This window comes from Panicum virgatum, chromosome 9K (assembly GCF_016808335.1).
Source record: "Panicum virgatum strain AP13 chromosome 9K, P.virgatum_v5, whole genome shotgun sequence".
NCBI lineage: Eukaryota > Viridiplantae > Streptophyta > Magnoliopsida > Poales > Poaceae > Panicum > Panicum virgatum.
The window spans coordinates 18,621,408-18,647,193 of NC_053144.1; the positions used below are offsets into that span (position 1 = coordinate 18,621,408).

The 25,786-nt window shown below is 44.3% G+C and overlaps 3 protein-coding genes across 4 annotated transcripts; all 3 read left to right on the forward strand.

The window, feature by feature from the left end:
* The first annotated feature begins 411 nt into the window (after positions 1-411).
* LOC120648445 (kinesin-like protein KIN-7K, chloroplastic) lies at positions 412-14,970 on the forward strand. Of its 2 annotated transcripts, XM_039925225.1 has the most exons (25): positions 637-986; positions 1,091-1,188; positions 2,804-2,893; positions 3,204-3,256; positions 3,558-3,623; positions 3,748-3,801; positions 4,265-4,324; positions 4,754-4,832; positions 5,487-5,554; positions 5,729-5,785; positions 5,878-5,982; positions 6,142-6,246; positions 6,385-6,492; positions 6,577-6,708; positions 6,845-7,018; positions 7,137-7,301; positions 11,807-11,947; positions 12,250-12,369; positions 12,455-12,505; positions 12,593-12,640; positions 12,728-12,889; positions 13,247-13,927; positions 14,271-14,400; positions 14,498-14,598; positions 14,682-14,970. In XM_039925225.1, the coding sequence occupies exons 1-24, from the start codon at positions 637-639 to the stop codon at positions 14,578-14,580; spliced, it is 3,180 nt and encodes a 1,059-aa protein (XP_039781159.1). In that variant the 3' UTR covers positions 14,581-14,598; positions 14,682-14,970. The 2 variants fall into 2 exon arrangements, with proteins under 2 accessions (XP_039781160.1, XP_039781159.1); XM_039925226.1 differs by lacking the exon at positions 7,137-7,301 and having other exon boundaries at positions 412-986; positions 14,682-14,962.
* A 1,111-nt stretch (positions 14,971-16,081) lies between these two features.
* LOC120648446 (SH3 domain-containing protein 2-like) lies at positions 16,082-19,707 on the forward strand. Its single transcript, XM_039925227.1, has 10 exons — positions 16,082-16,338; positions 16,523-16,639; positions 16,752-16,821; positions 16,909-17,060; positions 17,783-17,884; positions 18,333-18,533; positions 18,639-18,701; positions 18,815-18,967; positions 19,064-19,138; positions 19,325-19,707. Exons 1-10 carry the CDS (start codon positions 16,279-16,281, stop codon positions 19,439-19,441), a joined length of 1,110 nt encoding a protein of 369 aa, XP_039781161.1. The 5' UTR covers positions 16,082-16,278; the 3' UTR covers positions 19,442-19,707.
* A 352-nt stretch (positions 19,708-20,059) lies between these two features.
* On the forward strand, positions 20,060-23,559 carry LOC120648447. Its single transcript, XM_039925228.1, has 2 exons — positions 20,060-20,564; positions 23,088-23,559. Exons 1-2 carry the CDS (start codon positions 20,103-20,105, stop codon positions 23,427-23,429), a joined length of 804 nt encoding a protein of 267 aa, XP_039781162.1. The 5' UTR covers positions 20,060-20,102; the 3' UTR covers positions 23,430-23,559.
* Positions 23,560-25,786: the final 2,227 nt, after the last annotated feature.

The following is a 25,786-nucleotide window of genomic DNA, read 5'->3' on the forward strand; positions in this document are numbered from 1 at the left end:
TGCTTCCCCAGAAAAGCCGCGGTGTGCCGCCGTGCCTGTGCCAGCGCTCGTGTTCGGCGTTCACCCCTCCGCCTTTTCGGTTTTTTCACCGCCGCCCCCACGCCGCCTCTCTGACCCGCAGTCCCCACTCATCGCTATCCCCAACAAAAATTTAAAATCTTCCGCAGGAAGCAGGACACGCTGGCACGCTGCAGTTATTCCCGCCCACCATGCACACCACCCCGCCCGTCCCCCTCAAGTTCAAATTACCGAGCCCCACCTGCCCTGCCAGGCGCGCGGGCCCCACGGAGGAGAGGGGCTCAGGTGTCAGCGTCACCGATCCAGCCGCGAGGAAGCTGCGGTCCCCACCCTCCGGGCAATGCGCCCCCTGCCGCCTACGGCAACCGCGGCAGTAGGAGGAGCAAGGGAGAGGGAGAGAGGCTAGCACAGTGTCGCCTCCCACCTCCTGCCGTCTCGCTTTAAAATCCCGCGACGCCGTGGCCGCTCACCTCTTTTGGAGCCTCTGACCTCCCGATACCTTCCCCTCCCGCTCGCCCCCCTCCCCCACCCTTCCCGTGCTGCAGGCAGCAGCAGCAGCAGGAGTGCAGGGGCAGGCACGCCTCACGGGGGGCGAAGCTTCCGCGAGATCCGCGCGCGATGTCGTCGCGGCCGTCGTCGTCGTCGTCGTCGCGGCGGAGCAGCTCGCCGTTCTCCGCGGGGCACCGCCGCCCGCCCACCGCGTCCTCCTCCTCGAGCTCGTACTTCAGCTCCGGCCGCCTCATTCCGCGGTCGTCCCCGTCCTCCGTCAGCTCCAGCTTCTACGGCGGGGGCGGGGGCAGCTCGAGGTCCACCACCCCCGGCCGCCGCCGCTCATCCGTAGCACCGCCGCCGGAGCCGGCGCCCGCGCTCGCGCCGGTGCCGTTCCCCAGCGCGGACGAGCTCGTCATCGAGGACACGTCCCGATCCGGCGACAGCATCTCCGTCACCATCCGCTTCCGCCCGCTCAGGTGGGGATCTCGGAGGGAGTCGCGCGGATCTGTTCGCGCGAGGCTGTGAGTAGGGTTGAGGGAGCGCTCGAAGTGGTTTTGAGCTGGATTTGGTGTGGTTGCAGCGAGCGGGAGTTCCAGCGCGGCGACGAGATCTCGTGGTACCCGGATGGGGATCGGCTTGTGCGGTGCGAGTACAACCCGGCGACGGCTTATGCTTATGGTGAGTAGCCTTACTTCAGCTCCTCCGTTGTCCAACTGGGCAATGCAGGTAGTGGGATTGGGGATGTGGGCAATTTTAGGCATTGGAATTACACTCTCAAGCCATTTTCTGATTTGGGGATTCCGGAAATAAATTATGGATTCAGAGACTTGATGAACTTCTGAACTTAGTTCTTATATAGCATTCTATTACTTTTTTAGAGATAGACACATGCATATAAGCTTAGATGTGACTTCACGATAAAACCAAAATTTAGGTCATGGTCTGCAATTCTGGAAGCCATGCGATGTTGCCGTGGAATCGTGTTGTCAATATCTATCTACTGTCATGAGGCCTGCACCGTTTTATGTCTTTTCAAAGCTGATGATAGAGAACTGCTTGCTGCTGGTTGTTAATTCATGATTGGTTAGTTTACAGTATCATGTGAGTTTTTATTACTCGGACAGCATGGGCTGATGAAACAAACTTCATTCTGGCAACACTAGTTCATCTGCAGCTGCCGAATTTGTTCCGGATCCTTATATGTTTGAAAACTGAGCCAGCCATGTCAAAATTTGTTTTCACAGCTGTGATACATGCATGCTATTATCATGATCTACTAGGACAATTCCAGTTTTGTTGTGCAAAGGAAACATCATGTGTATCGACACTTTACCTTATCTTTGTTGGATGCGCCCTTAATTCAACTGGCCATGGCCTTGAGTGCAGTGATTGAGTGAATAGTTTGGACTCTGGAGTCTGCTTCCTGAACAATGTCAGCATGAAACGAGTCATTGCGACAACCACGAATAAGGAGTAATGACTGTTGGTTTTCTGGAAGACAACATTCTTCACAGTTACACATAGCTTAGGAAGCATACGGTTGGTCAGATCCTTCTGTTGCAATTTTGCTTATTGGAGTGTGTTAGTATGAAGTATGAACCCATAACCCTGAGATGTGGCTGCACCAAAGTGGGTACTGCACATCCTGGTAGCTTCTCCAAAATCCGAGACACTGATTTGCAGCATCATTGCTGTTTGAACTTTCAAGTTACCCTTAATTTGCAAGTATGGAAATATTTCTTTGAGGAGCTCTACATAAATATTTGCGTCTGAGTAGTCTTTATCTATGGTCGCCTGTTGGGCTGTCAAAGCATTCAACACTGAGCCATAAGCTGCCATGGATTTACCATTTTGAAAAAAAGGGATCTGCTGGCAAGATGCATTTAAACTTGGTAGAATTGATAAGACTTTATTTGGGGTTCACCGGATCTTTGATTCTCCCATAACATGAACAAGGGAGTCGGGATGGGCCTGAGGCCCGGAGGTGCAATAGTCACAAATGGAAAGTTGATGCATGAACCGATTAAAAGGAGAAAAAAACTTGGCAGAAGCAATTTTTTTTGATAAGTTCAAATTCTAGTTCATATTACTGCTATTAAACGTTTGCACAGATGTTTTCAGCTCACTATAGTTCTCATTCTTAACTGCAGTCAATCAATCTGACCTAATCTGGCACCAATTTTGATGTGTAGATTAAGATATCACACAGTTTATGTCCTACTCATCTGCTATATCAACTTTATGTCTACTTAATAATTAATTAATGGCTGTCTCCCTCCGCTTTATATTTCAGATAGAGTTTTTGGGCCATCGACAACCACTGAGGCAGTCTATGATGTTGCAGCTCGGCCTGTTGTGATAGGTGCCATGGAGGGCATCAATGGTATGCCAAATTTGGCTTATTTGGATCATCTTGAGCATTTTTTACCGTATGCCATTTTTTCTTATTAAGCTAATCTGCACACACTACTGATACCGTATTACATAATGAGGGAATTCTGTGTCCACATATAATCTTACTCTGTTCGTGATGAGCTAATGGGGCACAGCTTTGTCTTAAGTATTCATTTTCTACCTTTAATTGCAGCACCATTTATTTGTTACACAATTAAATGTTTTACAATGTACAGTGAGTTGCTTACCTGTCAATGCACTTGCATAATTTCTAAACGCAACTTTATACTGACTTGTAGGGACAGTTTTTGCCTATGGTGTGACAAGTAGTGGGAAGACCCACACAATGCATGTAAGTTCTCATATCCAAAATCTGTTGGTACAAAATACCAAGCTAATTTCCTAGGAAAGCTGTAATTATGCCGGCATACAGTTTGTTTATATATTTGGCCCCTTCTGAGGTCCATACTCTTAGATTCTTCCTCTAGCACATTACTTTCAAGATATTTTTTACAACTGTTACTGCAAGTGATAGTAACTATAACACATGAATATGGCTTTTACATGTTAAACATATGCTCCTGCATGCATGATATTTTAAGGCAGCATGGATGCTTATACTGATCCATTTATCTTTTCTGATATTTTTGCAGGGTGACCAGAACTGTCCAGGAATTATTCCACTAGCCATTAAGGATGTCTTCAGCATGATCCAAGAAGTATGGCAGTAAAAACTTGAGATACGCAATATCAAGCAATTCTGTTTTTATGATTATTTTTCTAGCTTTTATATGGCAGTATGTCCTTAACTGCAATACTTGTTTTTCCTGTCTTGATCAACAGAGTCCTGGAAGGGAATTTTTGCTCCGTGTATCGTATCTTGAAATCTATAATGAGGTATACTACCTGAACAAGTTTGAATGCTGTACCATTTTCATAAATTTCTTCAATGCATACATTTGGTCTTACTTTATTTGATTATTCAACAGGGTTCTTGTTTGATTCACTCTATGGTTTTATCTTGACTGGCTTGGCCCTTCACAAAAGGGTTCTTGTTTGATAATTCCACTTGGAATGCACTTCCACTTTATCTACTCATATACATTTTTTTTAAAAAATTTGCTGGCTACAATTTTTTTATTATGCAGAATTTATACTTTCCTGAAGTAGTTGCTCCCATGCTGTACAAATATTTGCCACCTGTTTTTTTATGGGCATATTAGACTATCGAGTCTAATTTTCCTTTCTTGGAGGTCTAAGCAAAATTTGATGTCGTTTTCTATGCCAACGTTATCCATATCCCTATGCACTTTCAGCTTTGTACTATATGAATAGATTTAATCTGTATATCTCATTGCAGGTTATCAATGATCTACTTGATCCTACTGGCCAAAATTTGCGTGTGCGGGAGGATGCACAGGTTTAAATCTCTAGAACCTTTTGACAAATAATTTTAACTGAATGTTTTAATTGTAAGTTATGAAAACAAAAAAAAATCTTATTTTTGTCCTTACTTCTTACTTAGGTAGAATTATCTTAGTGTTTACTCAAAATTGTTATCTGGACGCAGTTTGTTGCCTTCAATTGGTGAATTGTGAATGTGAAGTCAAGCGTATATTGTTTTTGTTGAGTGCCATTTTTTGCTTAGAGTGATTAACATTAAATGATCTTATTTATGTTAATCATAGCATACAACATTATTTTCATGTCTAACCCTCCTAGGCTGTTTTTTTACTTGCTTACGGCGTTTTCTTCAGTACATGCAAATGTACCTTATAGTTTCATCCGTAGCAGTTATCGTTTTGTTTATGATCTTCTCTAATTACTTCCATTTGTCCTCTCTCTCTAGGGAACCTACGTAGAAGGAATAAAAGAAGAAGTAGTTTTGTCTCCAGGACACGCTCTTTCTTTTATTGCAGCTGGTGAAGGTGATTACATTATCTTTCCCAGTTATTAATATGTTACTAGCATCATGATTTCTGGTGGCATGTTTTACTCTGTCATTGTTACTGAAGATATTTTTCTTGTTCTGGACGTTAGATGTGACTATTTCTTGGGGTACAATCTCATATTATGGTATTACTTTCAGATTCATATTTTAATGGCTTCTACCTACATTTCAACCAACCTGTCCACTAATTGGATTGGGTTCTGCTTCTAAGATTCTCAAATACCACTGTATGAAATTGACCAGTCATGAGTTATCCTTTTCCATATTTGTTATTCACCTGGTTATGTAATATGTATGTTGTATGTTACTAACCTTGGAGGATTGAGAAGATGAATCATCTGTGGAGAAGGCCGTGTATTTATAGAAAGCCATATAGGAATATAAAGAGTCTCTTAGGAATATAGATGTTCTAGGGCAAAGCGCGCGCGATGGCGGGGGTGGGGGGTGGGGGGTGGGGGTGGGGGTGGGTGTTCTTTCCAGTTCCCCCACTGATTGGGGTTTTTAATGATGTTAACTACTGGAAGTGGAAATCTGTTTTCACTTTTCTGAAACATGTCATGATTTCAGTTGTGTAATAAAGTAGTGTGGGTTCGTTTTTTTACATCTAACCTAATATTATGTAACATGACAGAACATCGTCATGTTGGCTCTAATAACTTCAACTTATTTAGCAGCCGAAGTCATACAATTTTCACTTTGGTGAGTTTATAATTTCCTTCAGTATTTAATGACTAATGCAGTTCTGGTTCTTCTTATGCCCTAAATAGTAAATACTCCTGAGTTCCTGGATCACCTGTCTGATATTTGTTAACCACATGTGTGATATGCTGTATTTCTTTATTTGACCCATAGCATATCTGTACTCTTCTTCAGATGATTGAAAGCAGTGCCTGTGGCGATGAGTATGAAGGGGTCATGTATTCGCAGCTCGTATGTTGTTCTGCTCCTAATAATCATTCTGTTTACACTTTCCAGTTGCCCATGGATTTCTATCTCATATTTTGTGCTTTGTCATTTTCTAGAATTTGATTGATTTAGCTGGGTCTGAGAGCTCTAAGACAGAGACTACAGGGTTAAGAAGAAGGGAAGGCGCATATATTAACAAGAGTCTTTTAACTCTTGGAACCGTAAGTTCTCCTTGCCAATCATATGTGTCAACTCAGGATTGCTGGTATACTATCAGCAACTTAGACACCAACTCAGCTTCTTAAGAATTTGACCGTTGTATAACTATTTCTATCAAAATATTTCAATCTTAAGTTCTGTTGACTTTTTTCTATTCAAAGGTCATTGGCAAGCTCAGTGAAGGGAGGGCAACACATATACCCTATCGTGATTCTAAGTTGACCCGTCTGCTACAGTCATCATTAAGTGGCCATGGTCATGTCTCAGTAAGTGCTTACCTTTTCTGCCTCTCAGGGAACCATTCCTTTTGGTACTCGCTCCATTGTTCTGGAGAAGGCATTGAAGTAGACCATTAAAACCTCCTTCCGAAGTGGTCAGCTGAAGCACTTACTTTTTTCATGCAGCTAATTTGTACAATTACCCCAGCATCCAGTAACATGGAAGAAACACATAATACATTGAAATTTGCAAGCAGAGCAAAACGTGTTGAAATTTACGCCTCTCGCAACCGGGTAAATATTTAGGAATACAAAACTGATTTCCTATGCCACCATTCTGGAAATGAATTAACAGATATAATGATTTTGACTGCCCAGATAATTGATGAGAAGTCTTTGATCAAGAAGTATCAGAGAGAAATATCCTCTCTAAAGCAAGAACTCGATCAGCTAAGGAGAGGAATGATTGGCGGTGCTAGTCAGGAAGAAATTATGAGTTTACGTCAGCAGGTATGTTCTGTTTCCTTGATAGAACTGTGCTTTAACATTGTTCTATGCTCCTTGAAAATTGACTCTGTAGAATAATCATTGTGTTGGTAAGTTGATAAATGCTTGAAAGTACCTTTCTTCCTTCCTTTCCTTTTAGTTGGAGGAGGGTCAGGTAAAGATGCAGTCCCGTCTGGAGGAGGAAGAGGAAGCGAAAGCTGCTCTAATGAGCAGGATACAACGTCTGACCAAATTAATACTTGTTTCCACAAAAAACAATATTCCAGCCTTGACAGATAGTCATCAGCGACACAATTCTGCCAGTGAGCAAGATGTAAGTATTAATTGCTAAACTATTGTACATTTGCATATATAGTCTTCCTTGATGCTTCTGCTTGCTTTTTTTTCTTCTTCTTCTTCTTCTGGAAATATGAATTATCTCTGTATTTCAGAAGTTAAGCACTTCACAAGATAGTTCGATGCCTGTTCAAAATGAAGGCACCACAAAAGACCCCCTATCATCTGCTTTGCCAGACTCATTGGATGAGATCAATCAATTAAGATCTGCCAGTGGGGAGCACTCTTCAATTACTGGTTCTGCACCAGATTCAATGCAGGTAGGTCAACTGCCCATTCTGCCAATGTTTTTACAACAACAACAACAACATAGCCTTTTTTCCCAAGCAAGTTGGGGTAGGCTAGAGATGAAACCCGAAAGAAATAAGTTCAAAGTTCAGTCACATTGATAGCTAGTCTCCAAGCGCTCCTATCCAAAGCTATCTTTTTAGAGATATTCCAATCCTTAAGGTCTCTCTTAACCGACTCATCCCACGTCAGTTTAGGTCTACCTTTACCCCTCTTTACATTATCGACCCGCTCAAGAACCTCATTACGCACCGGCGCCTCAGGAGGCCTTCGTTGGACATGTCCAAACCATCTCAGCCGATGCTGGATAAGTTTCTCCTCAATTGGTGCCACCCCGACCCTATCCCTAATAACTTCGTTCCGGACTCTATCCCTCCTTGTGTGCCCGCAAAACCACCGCAACATCCGCATCTCTGCTACACTCAGTTGCTGGACATGTCGCCTTTTTGTAGGCCAACATTCAGCACCGTATAACATCGCCGGACGAATTGCTGTCCTATAAAATTTGCCTTTTAGCTTTTGTGGCACCCTCTTGTATTCTGCCAATGTTTTTGATAAAAAAAATTCCTAATTTGTAAGGTGTTTTCTATTGTTATTTTGGATGTTAGTAGTTGACAATGCACGGGATCACCACTGTGCAATGGGGGTAAGATGACATGGTTTAAAGGTTATTGCAAATTTGAATTGTGACAGGGGAGAAAGACTTTTGGTAGATACATAATTTATTCTTGCTAAATTAACGATTATTAATCAAGTGAGAAACAGCTTCCAAGTGAAACAATTAAGAATCCCTTTTACAGGTGGACAGGCCACCTTGACTCAACTAAGAAACAATTTCTAAGTGAACGAGTTTTTTTTAACTCTGAATTCTTAACTTGTAATATACAATATGTGGCTGATTATTTATGGGTAGGAAAGAATATCTGTTCCTGATGCAATTCTTCCATTATAAATTTATCTCTATTGGTTGGACCATCTGGAATATTCAGTGGCATCTGTAAAATTTGGCTGTTCATGAAAGACAATCAATAGACAGAACAATCATGCTAAATTGGACTTTATTCTACACTGAGCAGGCTTTTTTTGCCTTATTATAATAACAACAACAACATAGCTTTTTTTCCCCAAGCAAGTTGGGGTAGGCTAGAGATGAAAACCGAAAGAAATAAGTTAAGATTCAGGCACATTGATAGCTAGTCTCCAAGCGCTCCTATCCAAAGCTATCTCTTTAGAGATATTCCAATCCTTAAGGTCTCTCTTAACCGACTCATCCCACGTCAGTTTAGGTCTACCTCTACCCCTCTTTACATTGTCGACCCGCTCAAGAACCTCATTACGCACCGGTGCCTCAGGAGTCCTTCGGTGGACATGTCCAAACCATCTCAGCCGATGCTGGGTAAGTTTCTCCTCAATTGGTGCCACTCCGACCCTATCCCGAATAACTTCGTTCCGGACTCTATCCCTCCTTGTGTGCCCGCAAAACCACCGCAACATCCGCATCTCTGCTACACTCAGTTATTGGACATGTCGCCTTTTTGTAGGCCAACATTCAGCACCGTATAGCATCGCCGGACGAATTGCTGTCCTATAGAATTTGCCTTTTAGCTTTTGTGGCACCCTCTTGTCACAAAGGATGCCAGAAGCTTGCCGCCATTTCAACCAGCCAGCTGAAATTCTAGGGTAAAGTCCATTTTTGGCCATCCAACTCTTGCCTGAGTTTGATTTTGGCCATCCAACTCCAAAACCGGGTAGCCTTGACCATCCAACTCTCAAAACCGGTCACATTTGGCCATTCTGGTGGTTTTGAGTGTGGTTTTGCTGACGTGGACGCCACATGGCTATGGGCCCACCTGTCAGCCCTCCTCTCCCCCTTCTCTCTCTTTCTTCTCTCCTCTCCCTCACCCTCCCCTGTTCTGTGCCGCGGCAGAGGCCGCCGGCACAGGTGGCCGGCGATGCCTGACGGCCAGGCCACGCCAAGGACGACGCCCCGACCAGCCTGCGCCCGCCACCGCCCCGTCCCATCCCATCGCCTCGGCCACGTCTCGGCCATGCGCGAGCCCTCCCGGCGCGCCGCACGCGGCCTTGCCGGCCACCACGACGAGCGTTGCGCCCTTCACCCCGCGCCCTCCCCTACCCAGCTCTCCCCTCCCTCACTTGCTTCGCGTCGACGCCTCCCGCTTCCCTCTCCACTCCTCTTCCCTCCCAGAGCCAAGCCGAGTTCCTCTCGGAGCCCAAAACGGCGCCGCTGCCGCTAGGCTGCCGCGGGAGTAGTGTCCGGCCAGCGAGCGAGCGCGGCGGCCGGCGGGGGTAGGCGGCCAGGAGGCTAGTGGAGCTGGCCAAGGGCACGGTGAAGCTCACCGGCCAAGCTCAGCGTGGGGAGCGGCGGCGAGGAGGCGGGTCGACGACGTCCAGCGGCGGTGGCGATGGAGCTCCGCTGAGGACGACCTGCGGTAGGGGAATCGACCGGGTGAGGACTGGAATCGGGCGAGGAGAGGACGGGGAAGCTCCCTGCACAAGAAATTGAAGGGAACCTCACCGGAGACGACAAATTGAGGGCGGCCGGCGGTGGGGGAGAAGGTTGCGCCGCCCCCGCCCCCTGCTCTCCCGGGATCGATGGCGGCATAGAGGAGCAGGGAGGCCCGCGGGGCGAGCAGGGGCAGGGACGCATGGACGGCACCCCGAGGTCCTTGAGGAACGCGCGGGAAGGCGAGCGGGCGGCCCCTCCGAGCGACGGCGGCGAGTGCGGGCGGCGGCGACGGGGCAGCCTCGAGCTCAGGCCATGGCCGGGGCTCGGCGCGTGGCAGCGGCCTGCCCTGCCAGCACCGCTCGAGCTCCGCCGCGGGCCCGCACCGCCGGCCTGGCGAGCTGGAGAGGCGCGCGGGGGTAGGGCGGCGGCTGATGCAGGGTGAGAGGAGGGGGAGAGGAGAGAAGAAAGAGAGAAGGGGGAGAGAAGGGCTGACAGGTGGGCCCCACCGCCATGTGGCGTCCACGTCAGCAAAACCACAATCAAAACCACTAGGATGGCCAAATGTGACCGGTTTTGAGAATTGGATGGTCAAGAATACCCGGTTTTGGAGTTGGATGGCCAAAATCAAACTCGGGCAAGAGTTGGATGGCCAAAAATAGACTTTACTCGAAATTCTATGCCTAACATCTTCATCAATGTCGCCATCCTTTTGTAGCACCGATCCTAAATACCGAAAAGTATCCTTCTGGACCACCACTTGTCCATCTAGACTAACGTCTCCCCCCTCATGCCTAGTCGCGCTGAAATCGCACATCATGTACTCGGTCTTGGTCCTACTAAGTCTGAACCCTTTCGACTCTAACGTGCGTCTCCACAGCTCTAACTTCCTATTAACCCCTGCCCTACTCTCGTCAACTAGCACCACATCATCAGCAAAGAGCATACACCAAGGGATCTCACCTTGTATATCCCTTGTGACCTCATCCATCACTAAAGCAAATAAATAAGGGCTCAATGCTGATCCCTGGTGTAGGCCTATGTTAATAGAAAAGTCAGTGGTGTTGTCATCACATGTCCGGACAAATATCGTCGCATCCTAGTACATATCCTTAATGAGGGTAATGTACTTAGTTGTGACTTTGTGCTTCTCCAAGGCCCACCACATGACATTTCTCGGTACTTTGTCATATGCCTTCTCAAGGTCAATGAACCATGTGCAAGTCCTTCTTCTGTTCCCTATATCTCTCCATCAATTGTCGTATTAAGAAAATCGCCTCCATGGTTGACCTTCCAGGCATGAACCCAAATTGGTTTTGGGTCACACTTGTCACTCTTCTTAGGCGATGCTCGATAACCCTCTCCCAAAGCTTCATCGTATGGCTCATCAGCTTAATCCCACGGTAGTTAGTACAACTTTGAAAATCACCCTTGTTTTTGAAGATAGGTACTAATATACTTCTCCTCCATTCTTCCGGCATCTTGTTTGACCGAAAAATGAGATTAAAAAGCTTAGTTAACCATACCATTGCTCTATCTCCTAGGCATCTCCACACCTCAATGGGGATACCAACAGGGCCCATCGATTTACCTCCCTTCATCCTTTTCAAAGCCTCCCCGATCTCTACCTCCTGAATTCTCCTCACAAAACGTCTGTTGGTATCGTCAAAAGAGTCATCTAACTCAAGGGTAGGGCCCTCACTCTCCCCATTGAACAACTTGTCGAAGTACTCTCTCCATCTATCTATGATCTCCTCATCCTTCACTAGCAGTCGATCTGTCCCATCCTTAATGCATTTGATTTGGTTGATGTCCCTTGTCTTCCGCTCGCGGATCCTAGCCATCCTATAAATGTCCTTCTCCCCTTCTTTCGTGCCTAGCCGCTGATACATGTCATCATACGCCTTACCCTTTGCTACATTCACAGCTCGCTTTGCAACCCTCTTCGCTAATTTATAGCCCTCGATTTTTTGCCTTATTATTGGTTATAATTTATTGTGCTTGGCATATCAGGCGGGTTTCACGGCATCAGATCAAATGGATCTACTAATTGAGCAAATAAAGATGCTCGCTGGGGAGGTTGCATTTGGTACCAGTTCGCTGAAAAGATTAATCGAACAATCAATAGATGACCCTGAAGGGACAAAGGACCAGGTATTCCCCTTACTGTTTATCATTTTTTTTACCGTTTCTTCAGTATCAATCTTGTTCCATTTGAGGACGTAGCAGTGATTATGGGTACAGTATATGTTACTTCTGGAAAGAAATTAATAGCTGGACAAATAGGAAAGCACGTGAAACTTGGAAGCAGCAAGCAGATGTAAAGCCTGAGAATTAGCTGTTTACTGTTCGCATGCATGACATGCAAGATAACATTCCCCGCAGCTGGGTTCTGCAATCTATTTTTATATACATTGTATAGTTGCTCATAATATTGACATACATCTTTATAACAGATAGAAAATTTAGAACGTGAAATCCAGCAAAAGAGAAGGCACATGCGATCCCTGGAACAACAAATCATGGAAAGTGGTGAGGCATCAGTTGCTAATGCTTCCATGGTGGATATGCAGCAGGTAATACATCCAGCATCTGGTATTCCCTCTTAATTGTTTCATTTGTTCTCCTTCTGTACTAACATGTTTTCTTTTGTGAAAACAGACTATTTCAAAACTGACAGCTCAATGCAGTGAGAAGGCTTTTGAGTTAGAGGTGATCTTTTTGAACTTCTACCGCGATTTCTATCAGACTCAATTACCCGGAATGGTTTTTTAACAATTGTCTTGTGTTTTGAGACAGTTAAAATCAGCCGATAATCGTGTCCTTCAGGAGCAGCTACAGCAGAAGGTTCTCTCTCTCTCTCTCAATATTATTATTTCACTTTAAAATCTTCAGGTTGGCAAAAGTTTAATCCAAAAGTTTTGCTAATTGCAGAATGCGGAAATCAATGATTTACAAGAAAAAGTTCTTCGCCTTGAGCAACAACTCTCAGTAAAGGCTGACAGACCCCCTGAGCAGGAGACAAATTACATAAAGCAGGAGAATAATTACTCACAGCAGGAGACTATTGATTTGAAATCTAAACTTCAGTCCAAGGTTCTCTTACTGATCCTTGCATTATCTGTTTTCTTTCAACTGAATTTCTTTCCATGTATTTTAGTGACCTCTTTTGCAGTTTTTTTCATTCTGTATTTTGGCATTCTTGCACAGTATACCTACCTGTATAATTTGCGGCAGTCTTCATTCTTCAATATAGAATAGCCATGATTAAGATTACTGACCACTATAGATCATCGCTCATCTTTCACCAAATTTCCTGCTTCACCCTTCCTGTGATTCTAGTAGATAGAAATTCTACGCATGTTCCTTAGATGACTGTAGGCTACTGCATCCTATTTATGCTTGGTTTATCTTAAATTCAAGTTAACCAACTTTGCCTATGTACTTTAACAGGAAGCTGAGATCGAAAAGTTGAAATATGAGCACCTGAAAATTACTGAGGAACATCATGACTTGATCAATCAAAACCGTAAGTTAAGTGAGGAAGCTGCGTATGCAAAGGAATTGGCATCTTCAGCTGCTGTTGAACTTAAGAATTTGGCTGAAGAAGTTACAAAGCTATCTGTACTAAATTCCAAGAAAGCAAATGAGTTATTAGTTGCTCAGGAGATGGCACATTCAAGGGTTCATGCTAGAAAGGGTCGTACAACTAGTAGGGGCAGGGACGAGGTTGGGACATGGAGCCTTGATTTAGAGGACATGAAGATGGAGCTACATGCCAGAAGACAAAGGGAGGCTGCTCTGGAAGCTGCTTTGGCAGAGAAGGAGCTTCTTGAAGAGGAGTACAAGAAAAAGTTTGATGAGGCAAAGAAAAAAGAATTATCTTTGGAAAATGATCTAGCAGGCATGTGGGTTCTCGTTGCTAAGTTGAAGAGAGGGGCTTTAGGCATATCCGATTTGAACGTTGATGATCGGTCAGTTAACCTAGCTGATATAACTAATGGCACAAAGGAAAACAAAGTTGACAAGAATTTTGCTCTAGTTGAGAAACAAATTTCAGATGATACTATGAAGTCGCTGACAGCAGAAGAACATAGAAGCCCGGAGTTTGAACCACTTCTTGTTCGTCTGAAGGTATATACATTCTTTTGTTTATACATATTTCATTAGTTTTTGAAGTAGGCTGTGCTATCAACTTGCTGTAACTTTAACTTGTCATGTAAAGCACAATGAATTATAACAAATGATAGAAGATTGGGGGCTATATACTAGATGTCTAGATCTGAACCAGTATTGGCTATCTACTTTCAGACCTAGTGGTTATATACTTGTATCTGAACCACTATTTGAATTTGCTCCATCATTGATATTGGTGGTTCAATTAGTAAACTCATTAAATCAAGTGACTGTTGCTGCTGGATTGCAATAGTGAGTGATAACTGCCACTTGCGTACCTAATAAATTCTTCTGCGCGCAGGCTAAAATTCAGGAGATGAAGGAAAAGGACTCTGACCCCTTAAGTGACAAAGATGGAAATTCACATGTCTGCAAAGTATGCTTTGAATCTGCAACCACTGCAGTATTGCTTCCTTGCCGTCACTTTTGCTGTAAGCAACTGCCTCCTATGTTAGCGAATTGCTTTCTTGCATTGAAGTAGGTGACATTTCATTCTGACTAACCGCATGGGTTTCCTCCTCTTTTCAGTGTGCAAGCCCTGCTCTCTTGCCTGTTCAGAGTGCCCTCTGTGCCGCACTAGAATCGCAGACAGGATAATCACCTTCACATGAATCGCGTGCTAGCTTCAGGTACCAAGCACTTCACTACCTGCACGTTGGTTCTCATACTAGTCTGTGTGTTTTCCTAACGGTAAGCTTTGTCTCTCTTGCAGGTGGTTCTGAAGCACCCGTTCTCTTGTAAAATCCTCAGGGTATATGTTTCTCTTTTTGTCCTTGTAGCAAAGAAGGTGCCTTTTATGTTCCTTCTGTGTTGTATCGCCATTCTTTCGATTACCCTATAGCTTTAGCTTTCGTTCTTTTGTTGTGCCGAGGAGTTACAAAATGATGACTTCTCGCTCTGCAAATATGTATAGAATATGCGACTCGACATAGTAACACATTTTTGTTTTTGCTCCATGAAGGAAAGTAGTCAACAACCTGATGAATGATGTCATGTGTGTACATGCTGATACCGCTTCTTGTCTTTTTTTTTTTTTGGATTGGGCTGCACAGTTCGGCCTGTAATGTATATATGCTGACCTTTTTAGGATGTGCCAAATCCGTGGACTGGGAGTTATGAAATTTTGCGATGTTGGTGGGCCAATAATTCAGCTCATGCTGATCAACACGAATTGTCGTGTCCAGCCCGCTATGGCGGCAAGTCCCCTCCAGCCTTTATCAAAAAAAAAAAAAAAACTCCTCCAGCCGGCGTACCATCATCATTGCCATAGTGCCATGTGATTGTGCTGTCTAGATCGTTGGTTGCACCTGCTATATTTCTGCCTAATGAACCAGCTGTGAGCTAACAACGTCGTAAAGTTTTGTAGGGTGTGTATCCCTACAAAAAGAAAAAGGAGGGAGTATAAACATATGTGATGGATTCATCCCACTAAAATCACGGGCTAAACTCATGACGGGCCATTTAGGAAGAGGTGATTTCTCAAACTAAACACCCATTAATTTCTGATATGTTCTTTGCCTTGGACAAAGATCAAGACACAATGTGGTCTTTGTTATGGCAGCACATGAATGGTGTGATGTGTTACCTAGAAAGCCGACCGCTAGGGATATAAGTTTGGGTTTTGGATTGATCTAAAACTTTTCTGATCTGACTAATCTGGAATTTCAAAGCGGATGAAGTAATTTAGTAAACCGTAGTAACTGTTGTGTATCCATTTCAAATGCCCCAGGAGGCCAGGAATGATCATAGAGCCTCATGATCATACGAGCAACGTCTATACACCGTAGCGTGTGTCGGTGTGCAGTTGCAGAAACAGCCGGAGTTGAGAACTGCTTCCTCTGTCTAAAAACAATATAAATCTCGCTTTTCGAGAAATCAAACAATTTTAAGTTTGATTAAATTTATATAAAATAGTATTAATATTTGTGTTATAATATAAGTATCTTTAAATTAATCATTTAATATATTTCTACACTACATTTATTCGGATATACAAATATTAGTAATTTTTTTATAAATTTGATCACAATTAAAATTATTTGATTCCTAAAAAAACGAAATTTAGAATTTTTTTGAGAGTATTTGGCAGTACCCACCTCCGGTTGCGGACTGCCCGTCATCTCAGCCGCCCGAACGTTGCCGATTCCAACAAACAGAAAAGGAGAAAGGAAAGGGAACAGAAGAACGCCGGAGCGGGAGCCTGACGCCACCTCCTCCGTCCTCCCTCCCTCCTCCCCGATTCAGATCTCTCCTCGGCTCGCCTCCGTCCCCCTCTCGATCGGCAGCGGCGCCGGAGAGGGCGGCGCCCAATGGAGGCCATCCGGAAGCAGGCCTCCAAGCTCCGGGAGCAGGTCGCCCGGCAGCAGCAGGTGAGCGCACCCCCCCCCCACCCCCCCCCCCCCCCGCCCCCGATCTCCGCCGTCCTCCCCGGCCGCGGGCTCGCACCGCCCGCACGCCCACGAGATCCGGTCGCCGTCGCCGGTCGGAGTTGCTGTTGGTGACTGACTGATGATGGCGCCCCCTCCGCGCTCGCGGCCGCGTCCTGTTTCGCAGGCGGTGATGAAGCAGTTCGGGGGCGGGTACGGCGCGGACGGCGCCTTCGCGGACGAGGCCGAGGCGCAGCAGCACTCCAAGCTCGAGAAGCTCTACATCTCCACGCGCGCCGCCAAGGTAAATGGTGGACGATTCCCTCATCACGGTCCTCTCTTGGTTTCATTCATACTACCATAGCTCCGTGGAGGCTCTGCTTACATAATGCGTTGCGTTTTCGTTTTCCTCCCAGCACTTCCAAAGGGATATAGTCCGCGGCGTCGAGGGTTACATCGTCACGGGGTCGAAGCAAGTCGAAATCGGTAAGCAGCTGGATTGCCGTCTCTCATTCGGTGAACCCGGAATTTGAATTTTGGAACGGGGAAAGTAATGTGCTTTGTGGCGTGTAGGGAACAAGTTGTGTGAGGACGGTAAGAAGTATGGCACTGAGAACACTTGTACCAGTGGAAGCACGCTGTCGAAGGCAGCATTGAGTTTCGCCAAGGCACGATCCATGATGGAAAAGGAAAGGGGTAACCTGCTGAAAGCCCTGGGCACGCAGGTATGAACCATTGTTTGCTTTTATACCGGTAACGTATCAGTCTGGATATGTGGGATTATGGAATACGAGCAACTGGTGCGTTGTGTGTTATGCTTGCAATAGTTTTAAATTTATTGCATCAGACTTGGGAATTGGCACAAGTATTTGATGCACGGCAGTTTCCGTTGGACTAATTGTCAGTTAGCACAGGATAGAACACTATCATTTCCCTTATTCTTGTCTTTGTGCTGTACTGATAGTATAGAATGCATGTTAGGGTAGTTTTTGATATTTAAATCGCCATTATTCATCTTATATGTAACTAGAACAAGCAACAGTCAAGTATTAAGTGTACTGAAACTCCCATTTCATAACATTTTCTTAATTTCTTATTCTTATGTTAAATGAAAGTCCAACAAAACAGAAGATAGGACTGTAGGAAAAAGTGGAAATCGGCTGTGCATGGGTCTAGGTATGTTGATTTACCCTTAGCAATTAACTGTAGCTGGTTGATACTGAGAATAGTGGCTTGTGAAGTTGCTTTTTTAACTTGTGTTTTCTATTGATGTTCTTTCTTTTTTTGAACTTCTCATCTCTTACCTGTCTAAATGGGTAATTCCCTCTTGCAAACTATTAACTTCCTTGTTTGACATGAGTGCCATAATGCTCTTACATATTTTGTACATTTGTCTTGAAATCAAACCTAGACAAAGCTTTGTGTAAGTAACGTGAACTACCATCAGGTTGCAGAACCACTGAGGGCTATGGTTATGGGAGCTCCTTTGGAGGATGCTCGCCACCTTGCCCAAAGATACGACAGAATGCGTCAAGAAGCTGAAGCGCAGGTAACTTCACTATGTGTCTGATTTACGTTTGACTTTAGTCTTTGTATCTTGCTATTAACAAGAAACCACATCCACTGTCACCTTTGCTTTTGGTATCAAGCAATCTTTACACCAATTCTTACTATCGAAATATATATTACATGTTAAAATGTCATAGCAAGAACTATTTTAGTACACCTCAGATACGAATAATGTAGTGATAAAACTTTTTCGAATCAAGACATGCAATTTTAGGCATTGTTCAGAATCTTCTTTGTTTTATGTTTATTCCTATTCCACATCACTTTGTCAGTCACACTACCCATTTTGCTCACAACACTTTCTAATATTTGCACTGTAACTTGAAATCACTTAGGCATGCTATACTGTTCCTTTTTGGGGAATTTTCAGAACCTTCCTTCCATTTGTTGTCCCTGAAAAAACTAAAAATTTTCTTGGATTTTTGTAGGCTATTGAAGTTTCGAAGCGCCAAATGAAATTAAGAGAGGCATCTGGAAATGGTGATATGATTTCAAGGCTAGAGGCAGCTGAGACAAAGCTGCAGGAGTTGAAATCAAATATGGGGGTTTTGGGCAAAGAAGCTGTTGCAGCAATGACTGCTGTTGAAGCTCAACAGCAAAGGCTGACATTGCAGCGACTTATTGCATTGGTACATTCTTTGTACTGTTCTGTTTTTTGGGTGGTCGTTTACTATTTTCTTGTAAGTCTTGAGCTTTGCTATTGTGTCTCATTACATTCGTTGACTGAACTGAAGGTTGAATCTGAAAGAAATTACCACCAAAGGGTCCTACAAATTCTTGATCAGCTTGAAAGAGAGGTACTGATAGTTTCACATTACTTCCTTACCATGCTTGTATTAAAGAAACTTCATGTCTTCAACAAAAATCCCTTTGTTTCTGGTAATCCTGATGAAGCACTCTTATTTTCTAGATGGTATCTGAGCGCCAAAGAATTGAAGGAGCACCTCCTCCGGTTGTTGAAAGTTCCATGCCACCTCCACCTGCATATGAAGAAGTCAATGGTATATTCATGAGGAACACTGTTGCAGAATTGGTCGAGACTGTGGAGTACTTCTTGGCCGAGGTAACTTGCTTCATCACATTGCACAAGTTTTTTAGCTGCTAACCATATCATGATAAATTGATAATCTTACTATATTTGGTCATTTTTCTTTTATAGGCCATCCAATCATATCGAGCTGAGAGCGACACCGAGCTCAACCTTGCAGCTGGTGACTACATAGTGGTCCGAAAGGTAGTGCTTTCTCAGAGTAACAGTACTTGCTCCTTAGCTTAGCCAAGTGTACCGACCAGACAGCAGTTTAAATGATTGCCCATGCTACACCTCTGCTGCAACCAGCTTCATGTTGATTCCTTTGTTCTCGACCGCAGTAAATGCAAATTTGGTCACTGAACTTCTGTCGAAAACTTTCCTAATCAGGTGTCGAACAATGGATGGGCTGAAGGTGAATGCAGGGGTAAAGCTGGCTGGTTCCCTTACGACTACATCGAGAAACGGGAACGTGTGCTTGCAAGTAAAGTTGCCCAAGTTTTCTGAGACGCTCACCGAGCCATACATACCCCCGTGTTTGTACACTGTGTATTATGTCCGTTATCGTCAGAGAAAATCTGTAATTTTGCTGAAACCTGCCTGTTGGATGGCTTCCTGCCTGTCCGTCAGCATTGTTTAAATCCATATGGCAGGAACTGTACACTAATGTTTATTTCATTCTTCAACTATCCCGTCAATATATAACCATACCTTTTTTTTTTGTTTTGAACATGCAATAAAATCAGAAATCAAGCACCAACTATTCTTTATCATTTCACAAGTTTGTTCAAATCGTGTCTTTGGCATGGAAATCAGGATTCGAGGGCTCATTTGGTTCTCGTCCAAGAGGTGCGTTTTCTTATATCAAAAGAAGAAGAAGAAGAGGTGCGTTTCATTACGTGCAGAAGTATATGTTCAATTGGACATGCACTTGGTTGCCCTGAAATGGCCAAAATTTGTCAAGACAAATGTACGACGAGGAATGGAAAATTTCGAATTCTTGGCAGCAGTTGAAATGCAAGTTCTCTCCATACGCATTTCCTCGTCAGTTTTCCAGATACTATTGGTCACTGACACGTGGGGGCAGGGTCCTAAATTTTTCTTATCTTCCTCTGCCTCCGCTGTTGCAGTTTTGCTTTGCTATCCCCTGCTTATCCCTTCGCGAATCATGGCGGCGGCAGCGGCGGCGGCGGTGACCCTCCTCCGCCTCCCTCTCGCCCGTCTCAACTACCACCTCCGCTCCGTCCCTCCCCCTCGTATCCCGCCCCCACGCCTCCGCATCTCCACCTCCTACCGCTTCCTGTCCTCCCTGGGCCACGGCTCCGCCTCCGCGGCCGTGGCCGAGGCGGTAGCCGCGCCGGACGCGGAGGGGGACCTGGTCGATGCAGAGGATGAGAGTCACGAGGAGGAGTCTACGGCCGAGGCGGAGGCGGAAGCGGAAGCGCCCCGGTCGTTCGTGCTCCCGCGGCTGCCGCGGCCGAAGCTGAGCGTGAAGGAGCGCAAGGAGCTGGCCTCGTACGCCCACGGCCTCGGGAAGAAGCTCAAGTCGCAGCAGGTGGGCAAGGGCGGCGTCACACCCAACCTCGTCTCCGCCTTCAGTGACAACCTCGAGTCGAACGAGCTCCTCAAGGTATTCCTCATTCGCCCCTAATTGTCAAATCCATGGTGCATTTAGTTTTGCCTAGGAGGAAATGGCGTGTTGGTTCGCCAAATAAATCAGTAAACCACTTCCTGAGATACACCTTGGATAAAACTAGGAAGCGATTCCATTATAGGGTTTCTTCATCAGTTCATAGTTCAATCACTAATTCGGAACATAGTGTTGAGTTGGAGTTGCCACTGTGCTGCCGATTCCAGCTAGAACTGTATAGTTGAACTTGACTGGGAAGTAGCTGAAGGAGTAAGGTCTATGAAACTTAGTTGTGACTGGTTGAGTTTTATCCACCTTGGTGGTGGCTCCTGTGCCACCCTTCATTGCTGCCCCTGTAATTGGTTAATGCAGATGCACAAAGGTTAGAAGCTAAGTTGGCAAAGAAAAAATTACGAAACTTTTATCCACATGAGTTGAAAAAAGTATCAACTCCAACCCTGTAGTTCTAGGAAACCATGCCAATCACCAATTGCATTCCATTTTACTTGCCTCTTTTCTTTCCTGGTCCAGTTTTGCCTCCTTTACAATTAACTTGAGCAAGAAGCTGGCTTGGAGTCCACTCTTGTACATGAACCTACGAGACTGATGCTTCAGTAAGCATCAATCCTTATGCCTTTATATGCTCCTGTCTATATCCACTATGGCACTATCCATATTGTATAGCCCTTCTTTTTTATATACCCTTCCATTTTCTTAATATAGAGCACCATCAACGCTATGACAATGTTTGGTTCATAGAATTGTAACATAAATGAAAATATAATGGGGTTGCGACGTATTTGGTGGTATAACAGTGATTACACCCTTTGTTTTGTTGCATTGGGTAGCGTTATCGCATTATCGGGTACTGGTGCGCAGTTGAGGCTGCCTGGTGGTTAGCAGGATGCTGGCGAGCTCTATGCCTTCACGGCTTCACCTACTTCACCAGCATGGATGCGCCGGCCAACCATGAACCACTCTGAAGTATCCTGAATTCCTGATTTGAAAGGAAATACCGATCCAATTCCAAGGGACATCTACTCGTAATTGTCAGGGAACTAATCTGTATTTCGAGGAAATGCAAAAAAAAGAAAATCTTTACATCCCAGCAGCATCCGTCATGAGCAAGATCAAGGAACCTGGATACATCAGGAGCTAGAGAAGATGAGGGGAGTTATTGCGCCGACCAAAAGCATCTTGAATCTGCCTTGTGCCAATGTGCCTTGCATGGCACCTGCACCATCATTTTCTTCATCTTATTTCACATCCTCCTCAGATCCAGGGATACGTGGAAGCTGGTTTGCTTAGATAGAGATCGGTGAGGAAGCAGCCAAAAGACCAGATTCACCAGAGTGGAAGCGGCAAGCTGGTTGCCGCCGGATGGATGGAGTTCCTCCTGCTGGCAAGCCGGCAAAGACTGAGCCGCAGTGTTGGGCTAAGACTACGATAGATTGATATTTTTCTTATATGCCATAGATTGGTATGTTTCTTATACGCGATAGATTGGTATTTGATTGCACATGGGTGGGAGCGGTGTTGACTCCATATAGGCTGGTATCTGATAATGGTCTGAGTTGATTACAAGAGGGCTGAAACAAACTAGTAACAGGACCTGTTAGGCTGTTACTGTATTTAGTTGGGTCATGTTACATTTAACTGAAAAAAAATATCTATAGCTCTATTAAGTTCCTGGCTTAATGGGAATGAGAAGAAATCTAAGCAATAGCGTTAGGTGCAGTTAGATCTGAGAATACGAGTTGATGCTCACGGAGCACACATACCCCCATGTTCACTCAGGTGCTGATGCTAAAACCTAGAAGATTCTCCTGCCCGGTAATAATTGACTCCATATTTTATTCATCAAAAGTAGGTTTAGAAGTTGGTTTTGCTAAGTGCTAATCCTGAATTATTAAATAGGACAGCCAACTGTCCAAAGCTGGAATATTGGCTCACTTGGGTCTTAAGTGGATGGAATGGGTGACAGGTTGAAACTGTGCTGTGGAGATTGTTATGATAAGGTTGGTTTGGGCTGATTTTTTATGATCAACATAGGCTCCAATGGGCTAATTTCTGTTTGCATTTGGACTTTGGAGGTTCCAGATCATCAATGTTGGTATGGACATCAAAGTTTATTGTTCATACTTCCTACTAACAGAAGATTTTGTTCCAAAACTTTCAATAAGTAGCATCCTTAGACCTACGTGAAGAAATCTCACCTTGTAGTTATATGTATTCAAGTTTTTCATGAAACTGAAATCAGCATAATATAAACTCAGGAAATCGTGTATTCTACTTGCCCAAGTTGGGAGGACATGATGCTGGAATTGGGTGGCTTTGTGCATTTGATGCCTGACAGTTGTGATAATTTTCTCATGAAATTTTCTTTGATCCAATTCATGTGCTAGAGTAACATTAGGATGCAAGATTCAGTGTATATTAGGCTCTTGCTTGGTTTTCCATTTCCTTCAACATTCCTCTCACATCTATCACGTTCTTCTCACCAACATTTCTATGCTATAACAGCTAAAGATTCACGGGAACTGCCCTGGGGAACTAACCGATGTGATACTGCAACTTGAGGAGTCAACAGGATCTATTGCTGTTGACCAAATCGGCCGCTCAGTTATTTTGTATAGGCCTAGCACTAGCAAGATGAAAAAGAGGCAAGAGGTTGCTGAAAATGCTAGGAGATTTGCAAGATCTAAAGAAGAAAATGCTAGGCGATTTGTAAATTCTGAAGAATCATTTGAAGAACGTCCTAGAAACAGCACAGGCAGAAGATTTGTTAAATCTGGATCCACATTTAGCTCTCAGCAGAAGAGGAGACCAATGGCATCCAAGGGATCGTCATACGGCCGAGGGTAGCAGCAGCATAAAAAGGCATATGGCTTGTTTTCTTGTTGTCTGGACTCTGGAGAGACCATGTAAATTTTAGACAAACTAACTGGTATATGGATGTTAGTGCTAATTATAGTCTTTGCCAGCTACGGTTCCAGCTTCCATGTCTCACAATTCATCAACCACAACGAAATAGGGACAAGATACTTTATGCCCAGACTAAAACATGAGAACCTAATTATTTACATATCTGAACTACTCGAACAAAATTGTTGTGTCGTCATATTTCTCTTCCTTCTGTCTCCTGGACGTAGTCCTTCAAATCTTAGCACAGGAACATGATTTTTCTCCATATTTGTCTGTATACTTATGTCATAAAGATTTTGCAACTTTTTAGTAGTTGCGTCTGTTATGTTTCACTGGACCTAAGTGGTGCAGTGTCAGTTCAGTGCTTGACATCCATATTGCCCTTTTCCTGACTCCCGAGTCGTCACCATTGGTCCAAGAACCGTCTTAGCACCCATAAAACAAACATTGCTAGGATGCCAAGGAAGTCGTGAACCCTGCTAGAGTTATCGAACTTTAAAGACACAAACTAAACTTAAAAAAAATATAGAAAGAGAAACTTATAATTTCTTAAGATCATGTGCATTAGCTAACTCTTCAGCAGTCGAGCCTCATGGGTCCCACATGTGCCCAATTCTATTTCTAATTGACCAGACCTACCACCGAGGAAAGGAGACATATCATGTGCAATCAAGCTTATGGTGCAATCACCGTGCAATCCAACTAAAAAAAGTTTCAAAAAATTCTGAAAAAAATCTTGAATGTGCATCTCAACCTACTTCATCTATATATAAAATTTCAGGGTCAAATTCGTCCTCCTCTGGAAGTTACAAAAAAGACAAATTTTCTGACAAAAGTAATAGTTCAAATGCACATTTAAGATTTTTTTCAGAATTTTTTGAAACTTTTTTTAGTTGGATTGCACGGTGATTGCATCATAAGCTTGATTGCACAGGATATCCTGAGGAAAATTGGGGCTTTGTGGTTTGGCAAATCAACAGATTGATCATTGCTGTCATGCACCCCACTCATGGTAGACGGTTATATAAAATCCTAGATATTTGGTTGCATACTTGCATCATCAGTTTGCTCTTTCTGTTTCTTCTGCCTTTTGGGTTTTTCCCCTCTTCTTGATTTCTTATCATGTATGGTTGCTCACTTGCACCAATTGATGGTTGTTGGTGAGAGTTCTGTTATCGTTGACTTCTTTCGGCCTGTACTTGAATTACTGCAAGAATGAGGTCAATTTTACCTAATTCTTGGTAATGATTCCAGATATTGTTTCTCTAATTTGTGGTTGCCATCGAGAGTCCTGCTATCTTTGATTTTTCTTTGGCTGTACTTGAATTACTGGTACCATGGGTCAATGGCTGCCTGAAAGTTTGAACATCTCGGACATGTCTATTAGTTCCCATTGGTTGGTGAGGTTTGTGGTTTTCGGGATGGAGACTGTAACAATGAAGACTTATATGAAACAAAGACATAATGGTTACTGATGTTATAAGAAATGTTAAATATAGCCATCAGCACCTGATTTTGTGGGATCTCATTTCACATTCAACTTTTACATTTGAGACTAAACCACCTTTGCTTTCCTCCACCGCATTCAGCAGCTACTGATCAGTGTACTGTAAGGTTCTGTAGTAAGCAGCTAGAAATTTGTCAGGATTCCCGAAGACAATCACATCACTTCCAACATAACCCTTTGTGCTCACTAACAGACCCTATTGACAACAAAACAGTTCTGCAGTTTTTGCTCTTTGCAGATCGGAACGATGTGGAGATACCACAAGATCTGGTTACTCGCTAGCCCCAGAGAAGATGCAGCCCCAATTGTTGCTGCACCTTCCTATTCTCCGCACAACAACGTCAACAACTGCTTTCCCATGTGAAAGAACTCATGACCAGACATGCATGCTTTGCTTCGGCCGCGACACGTCTCCGGTCAGTGGCGGAGCCAGGGGGTGTAGGCCCTACCACCTTGGCTTCCATGGAAGCCCCCCTACAAATTTTGTGGAGGAAGAAGGAAGGAGAAAATTTTGAGGAGGAAGAAGAAGGAATGAGAGGAGGGAGGAGGAAGAAGAAGGAATGAGAGCTCCTCCTAGCTCTGGATCCTTGCTCCGCCGCTGTCTCTGGTGCTTTCTACCTGCAATCATAACACAAACCAGAGACGTTTACGGGATCAAAGATGAAAGCAGATGACAGTGATGAACTGACGGCTGACGGCGATGTCTGGTTTGGCCTTCCAAGTTGCTACCGTGGAATCGTGAATGAGAAGTATGCCTGAAGAGGAGTCCTTTCTATGCCGCAATGCCTTT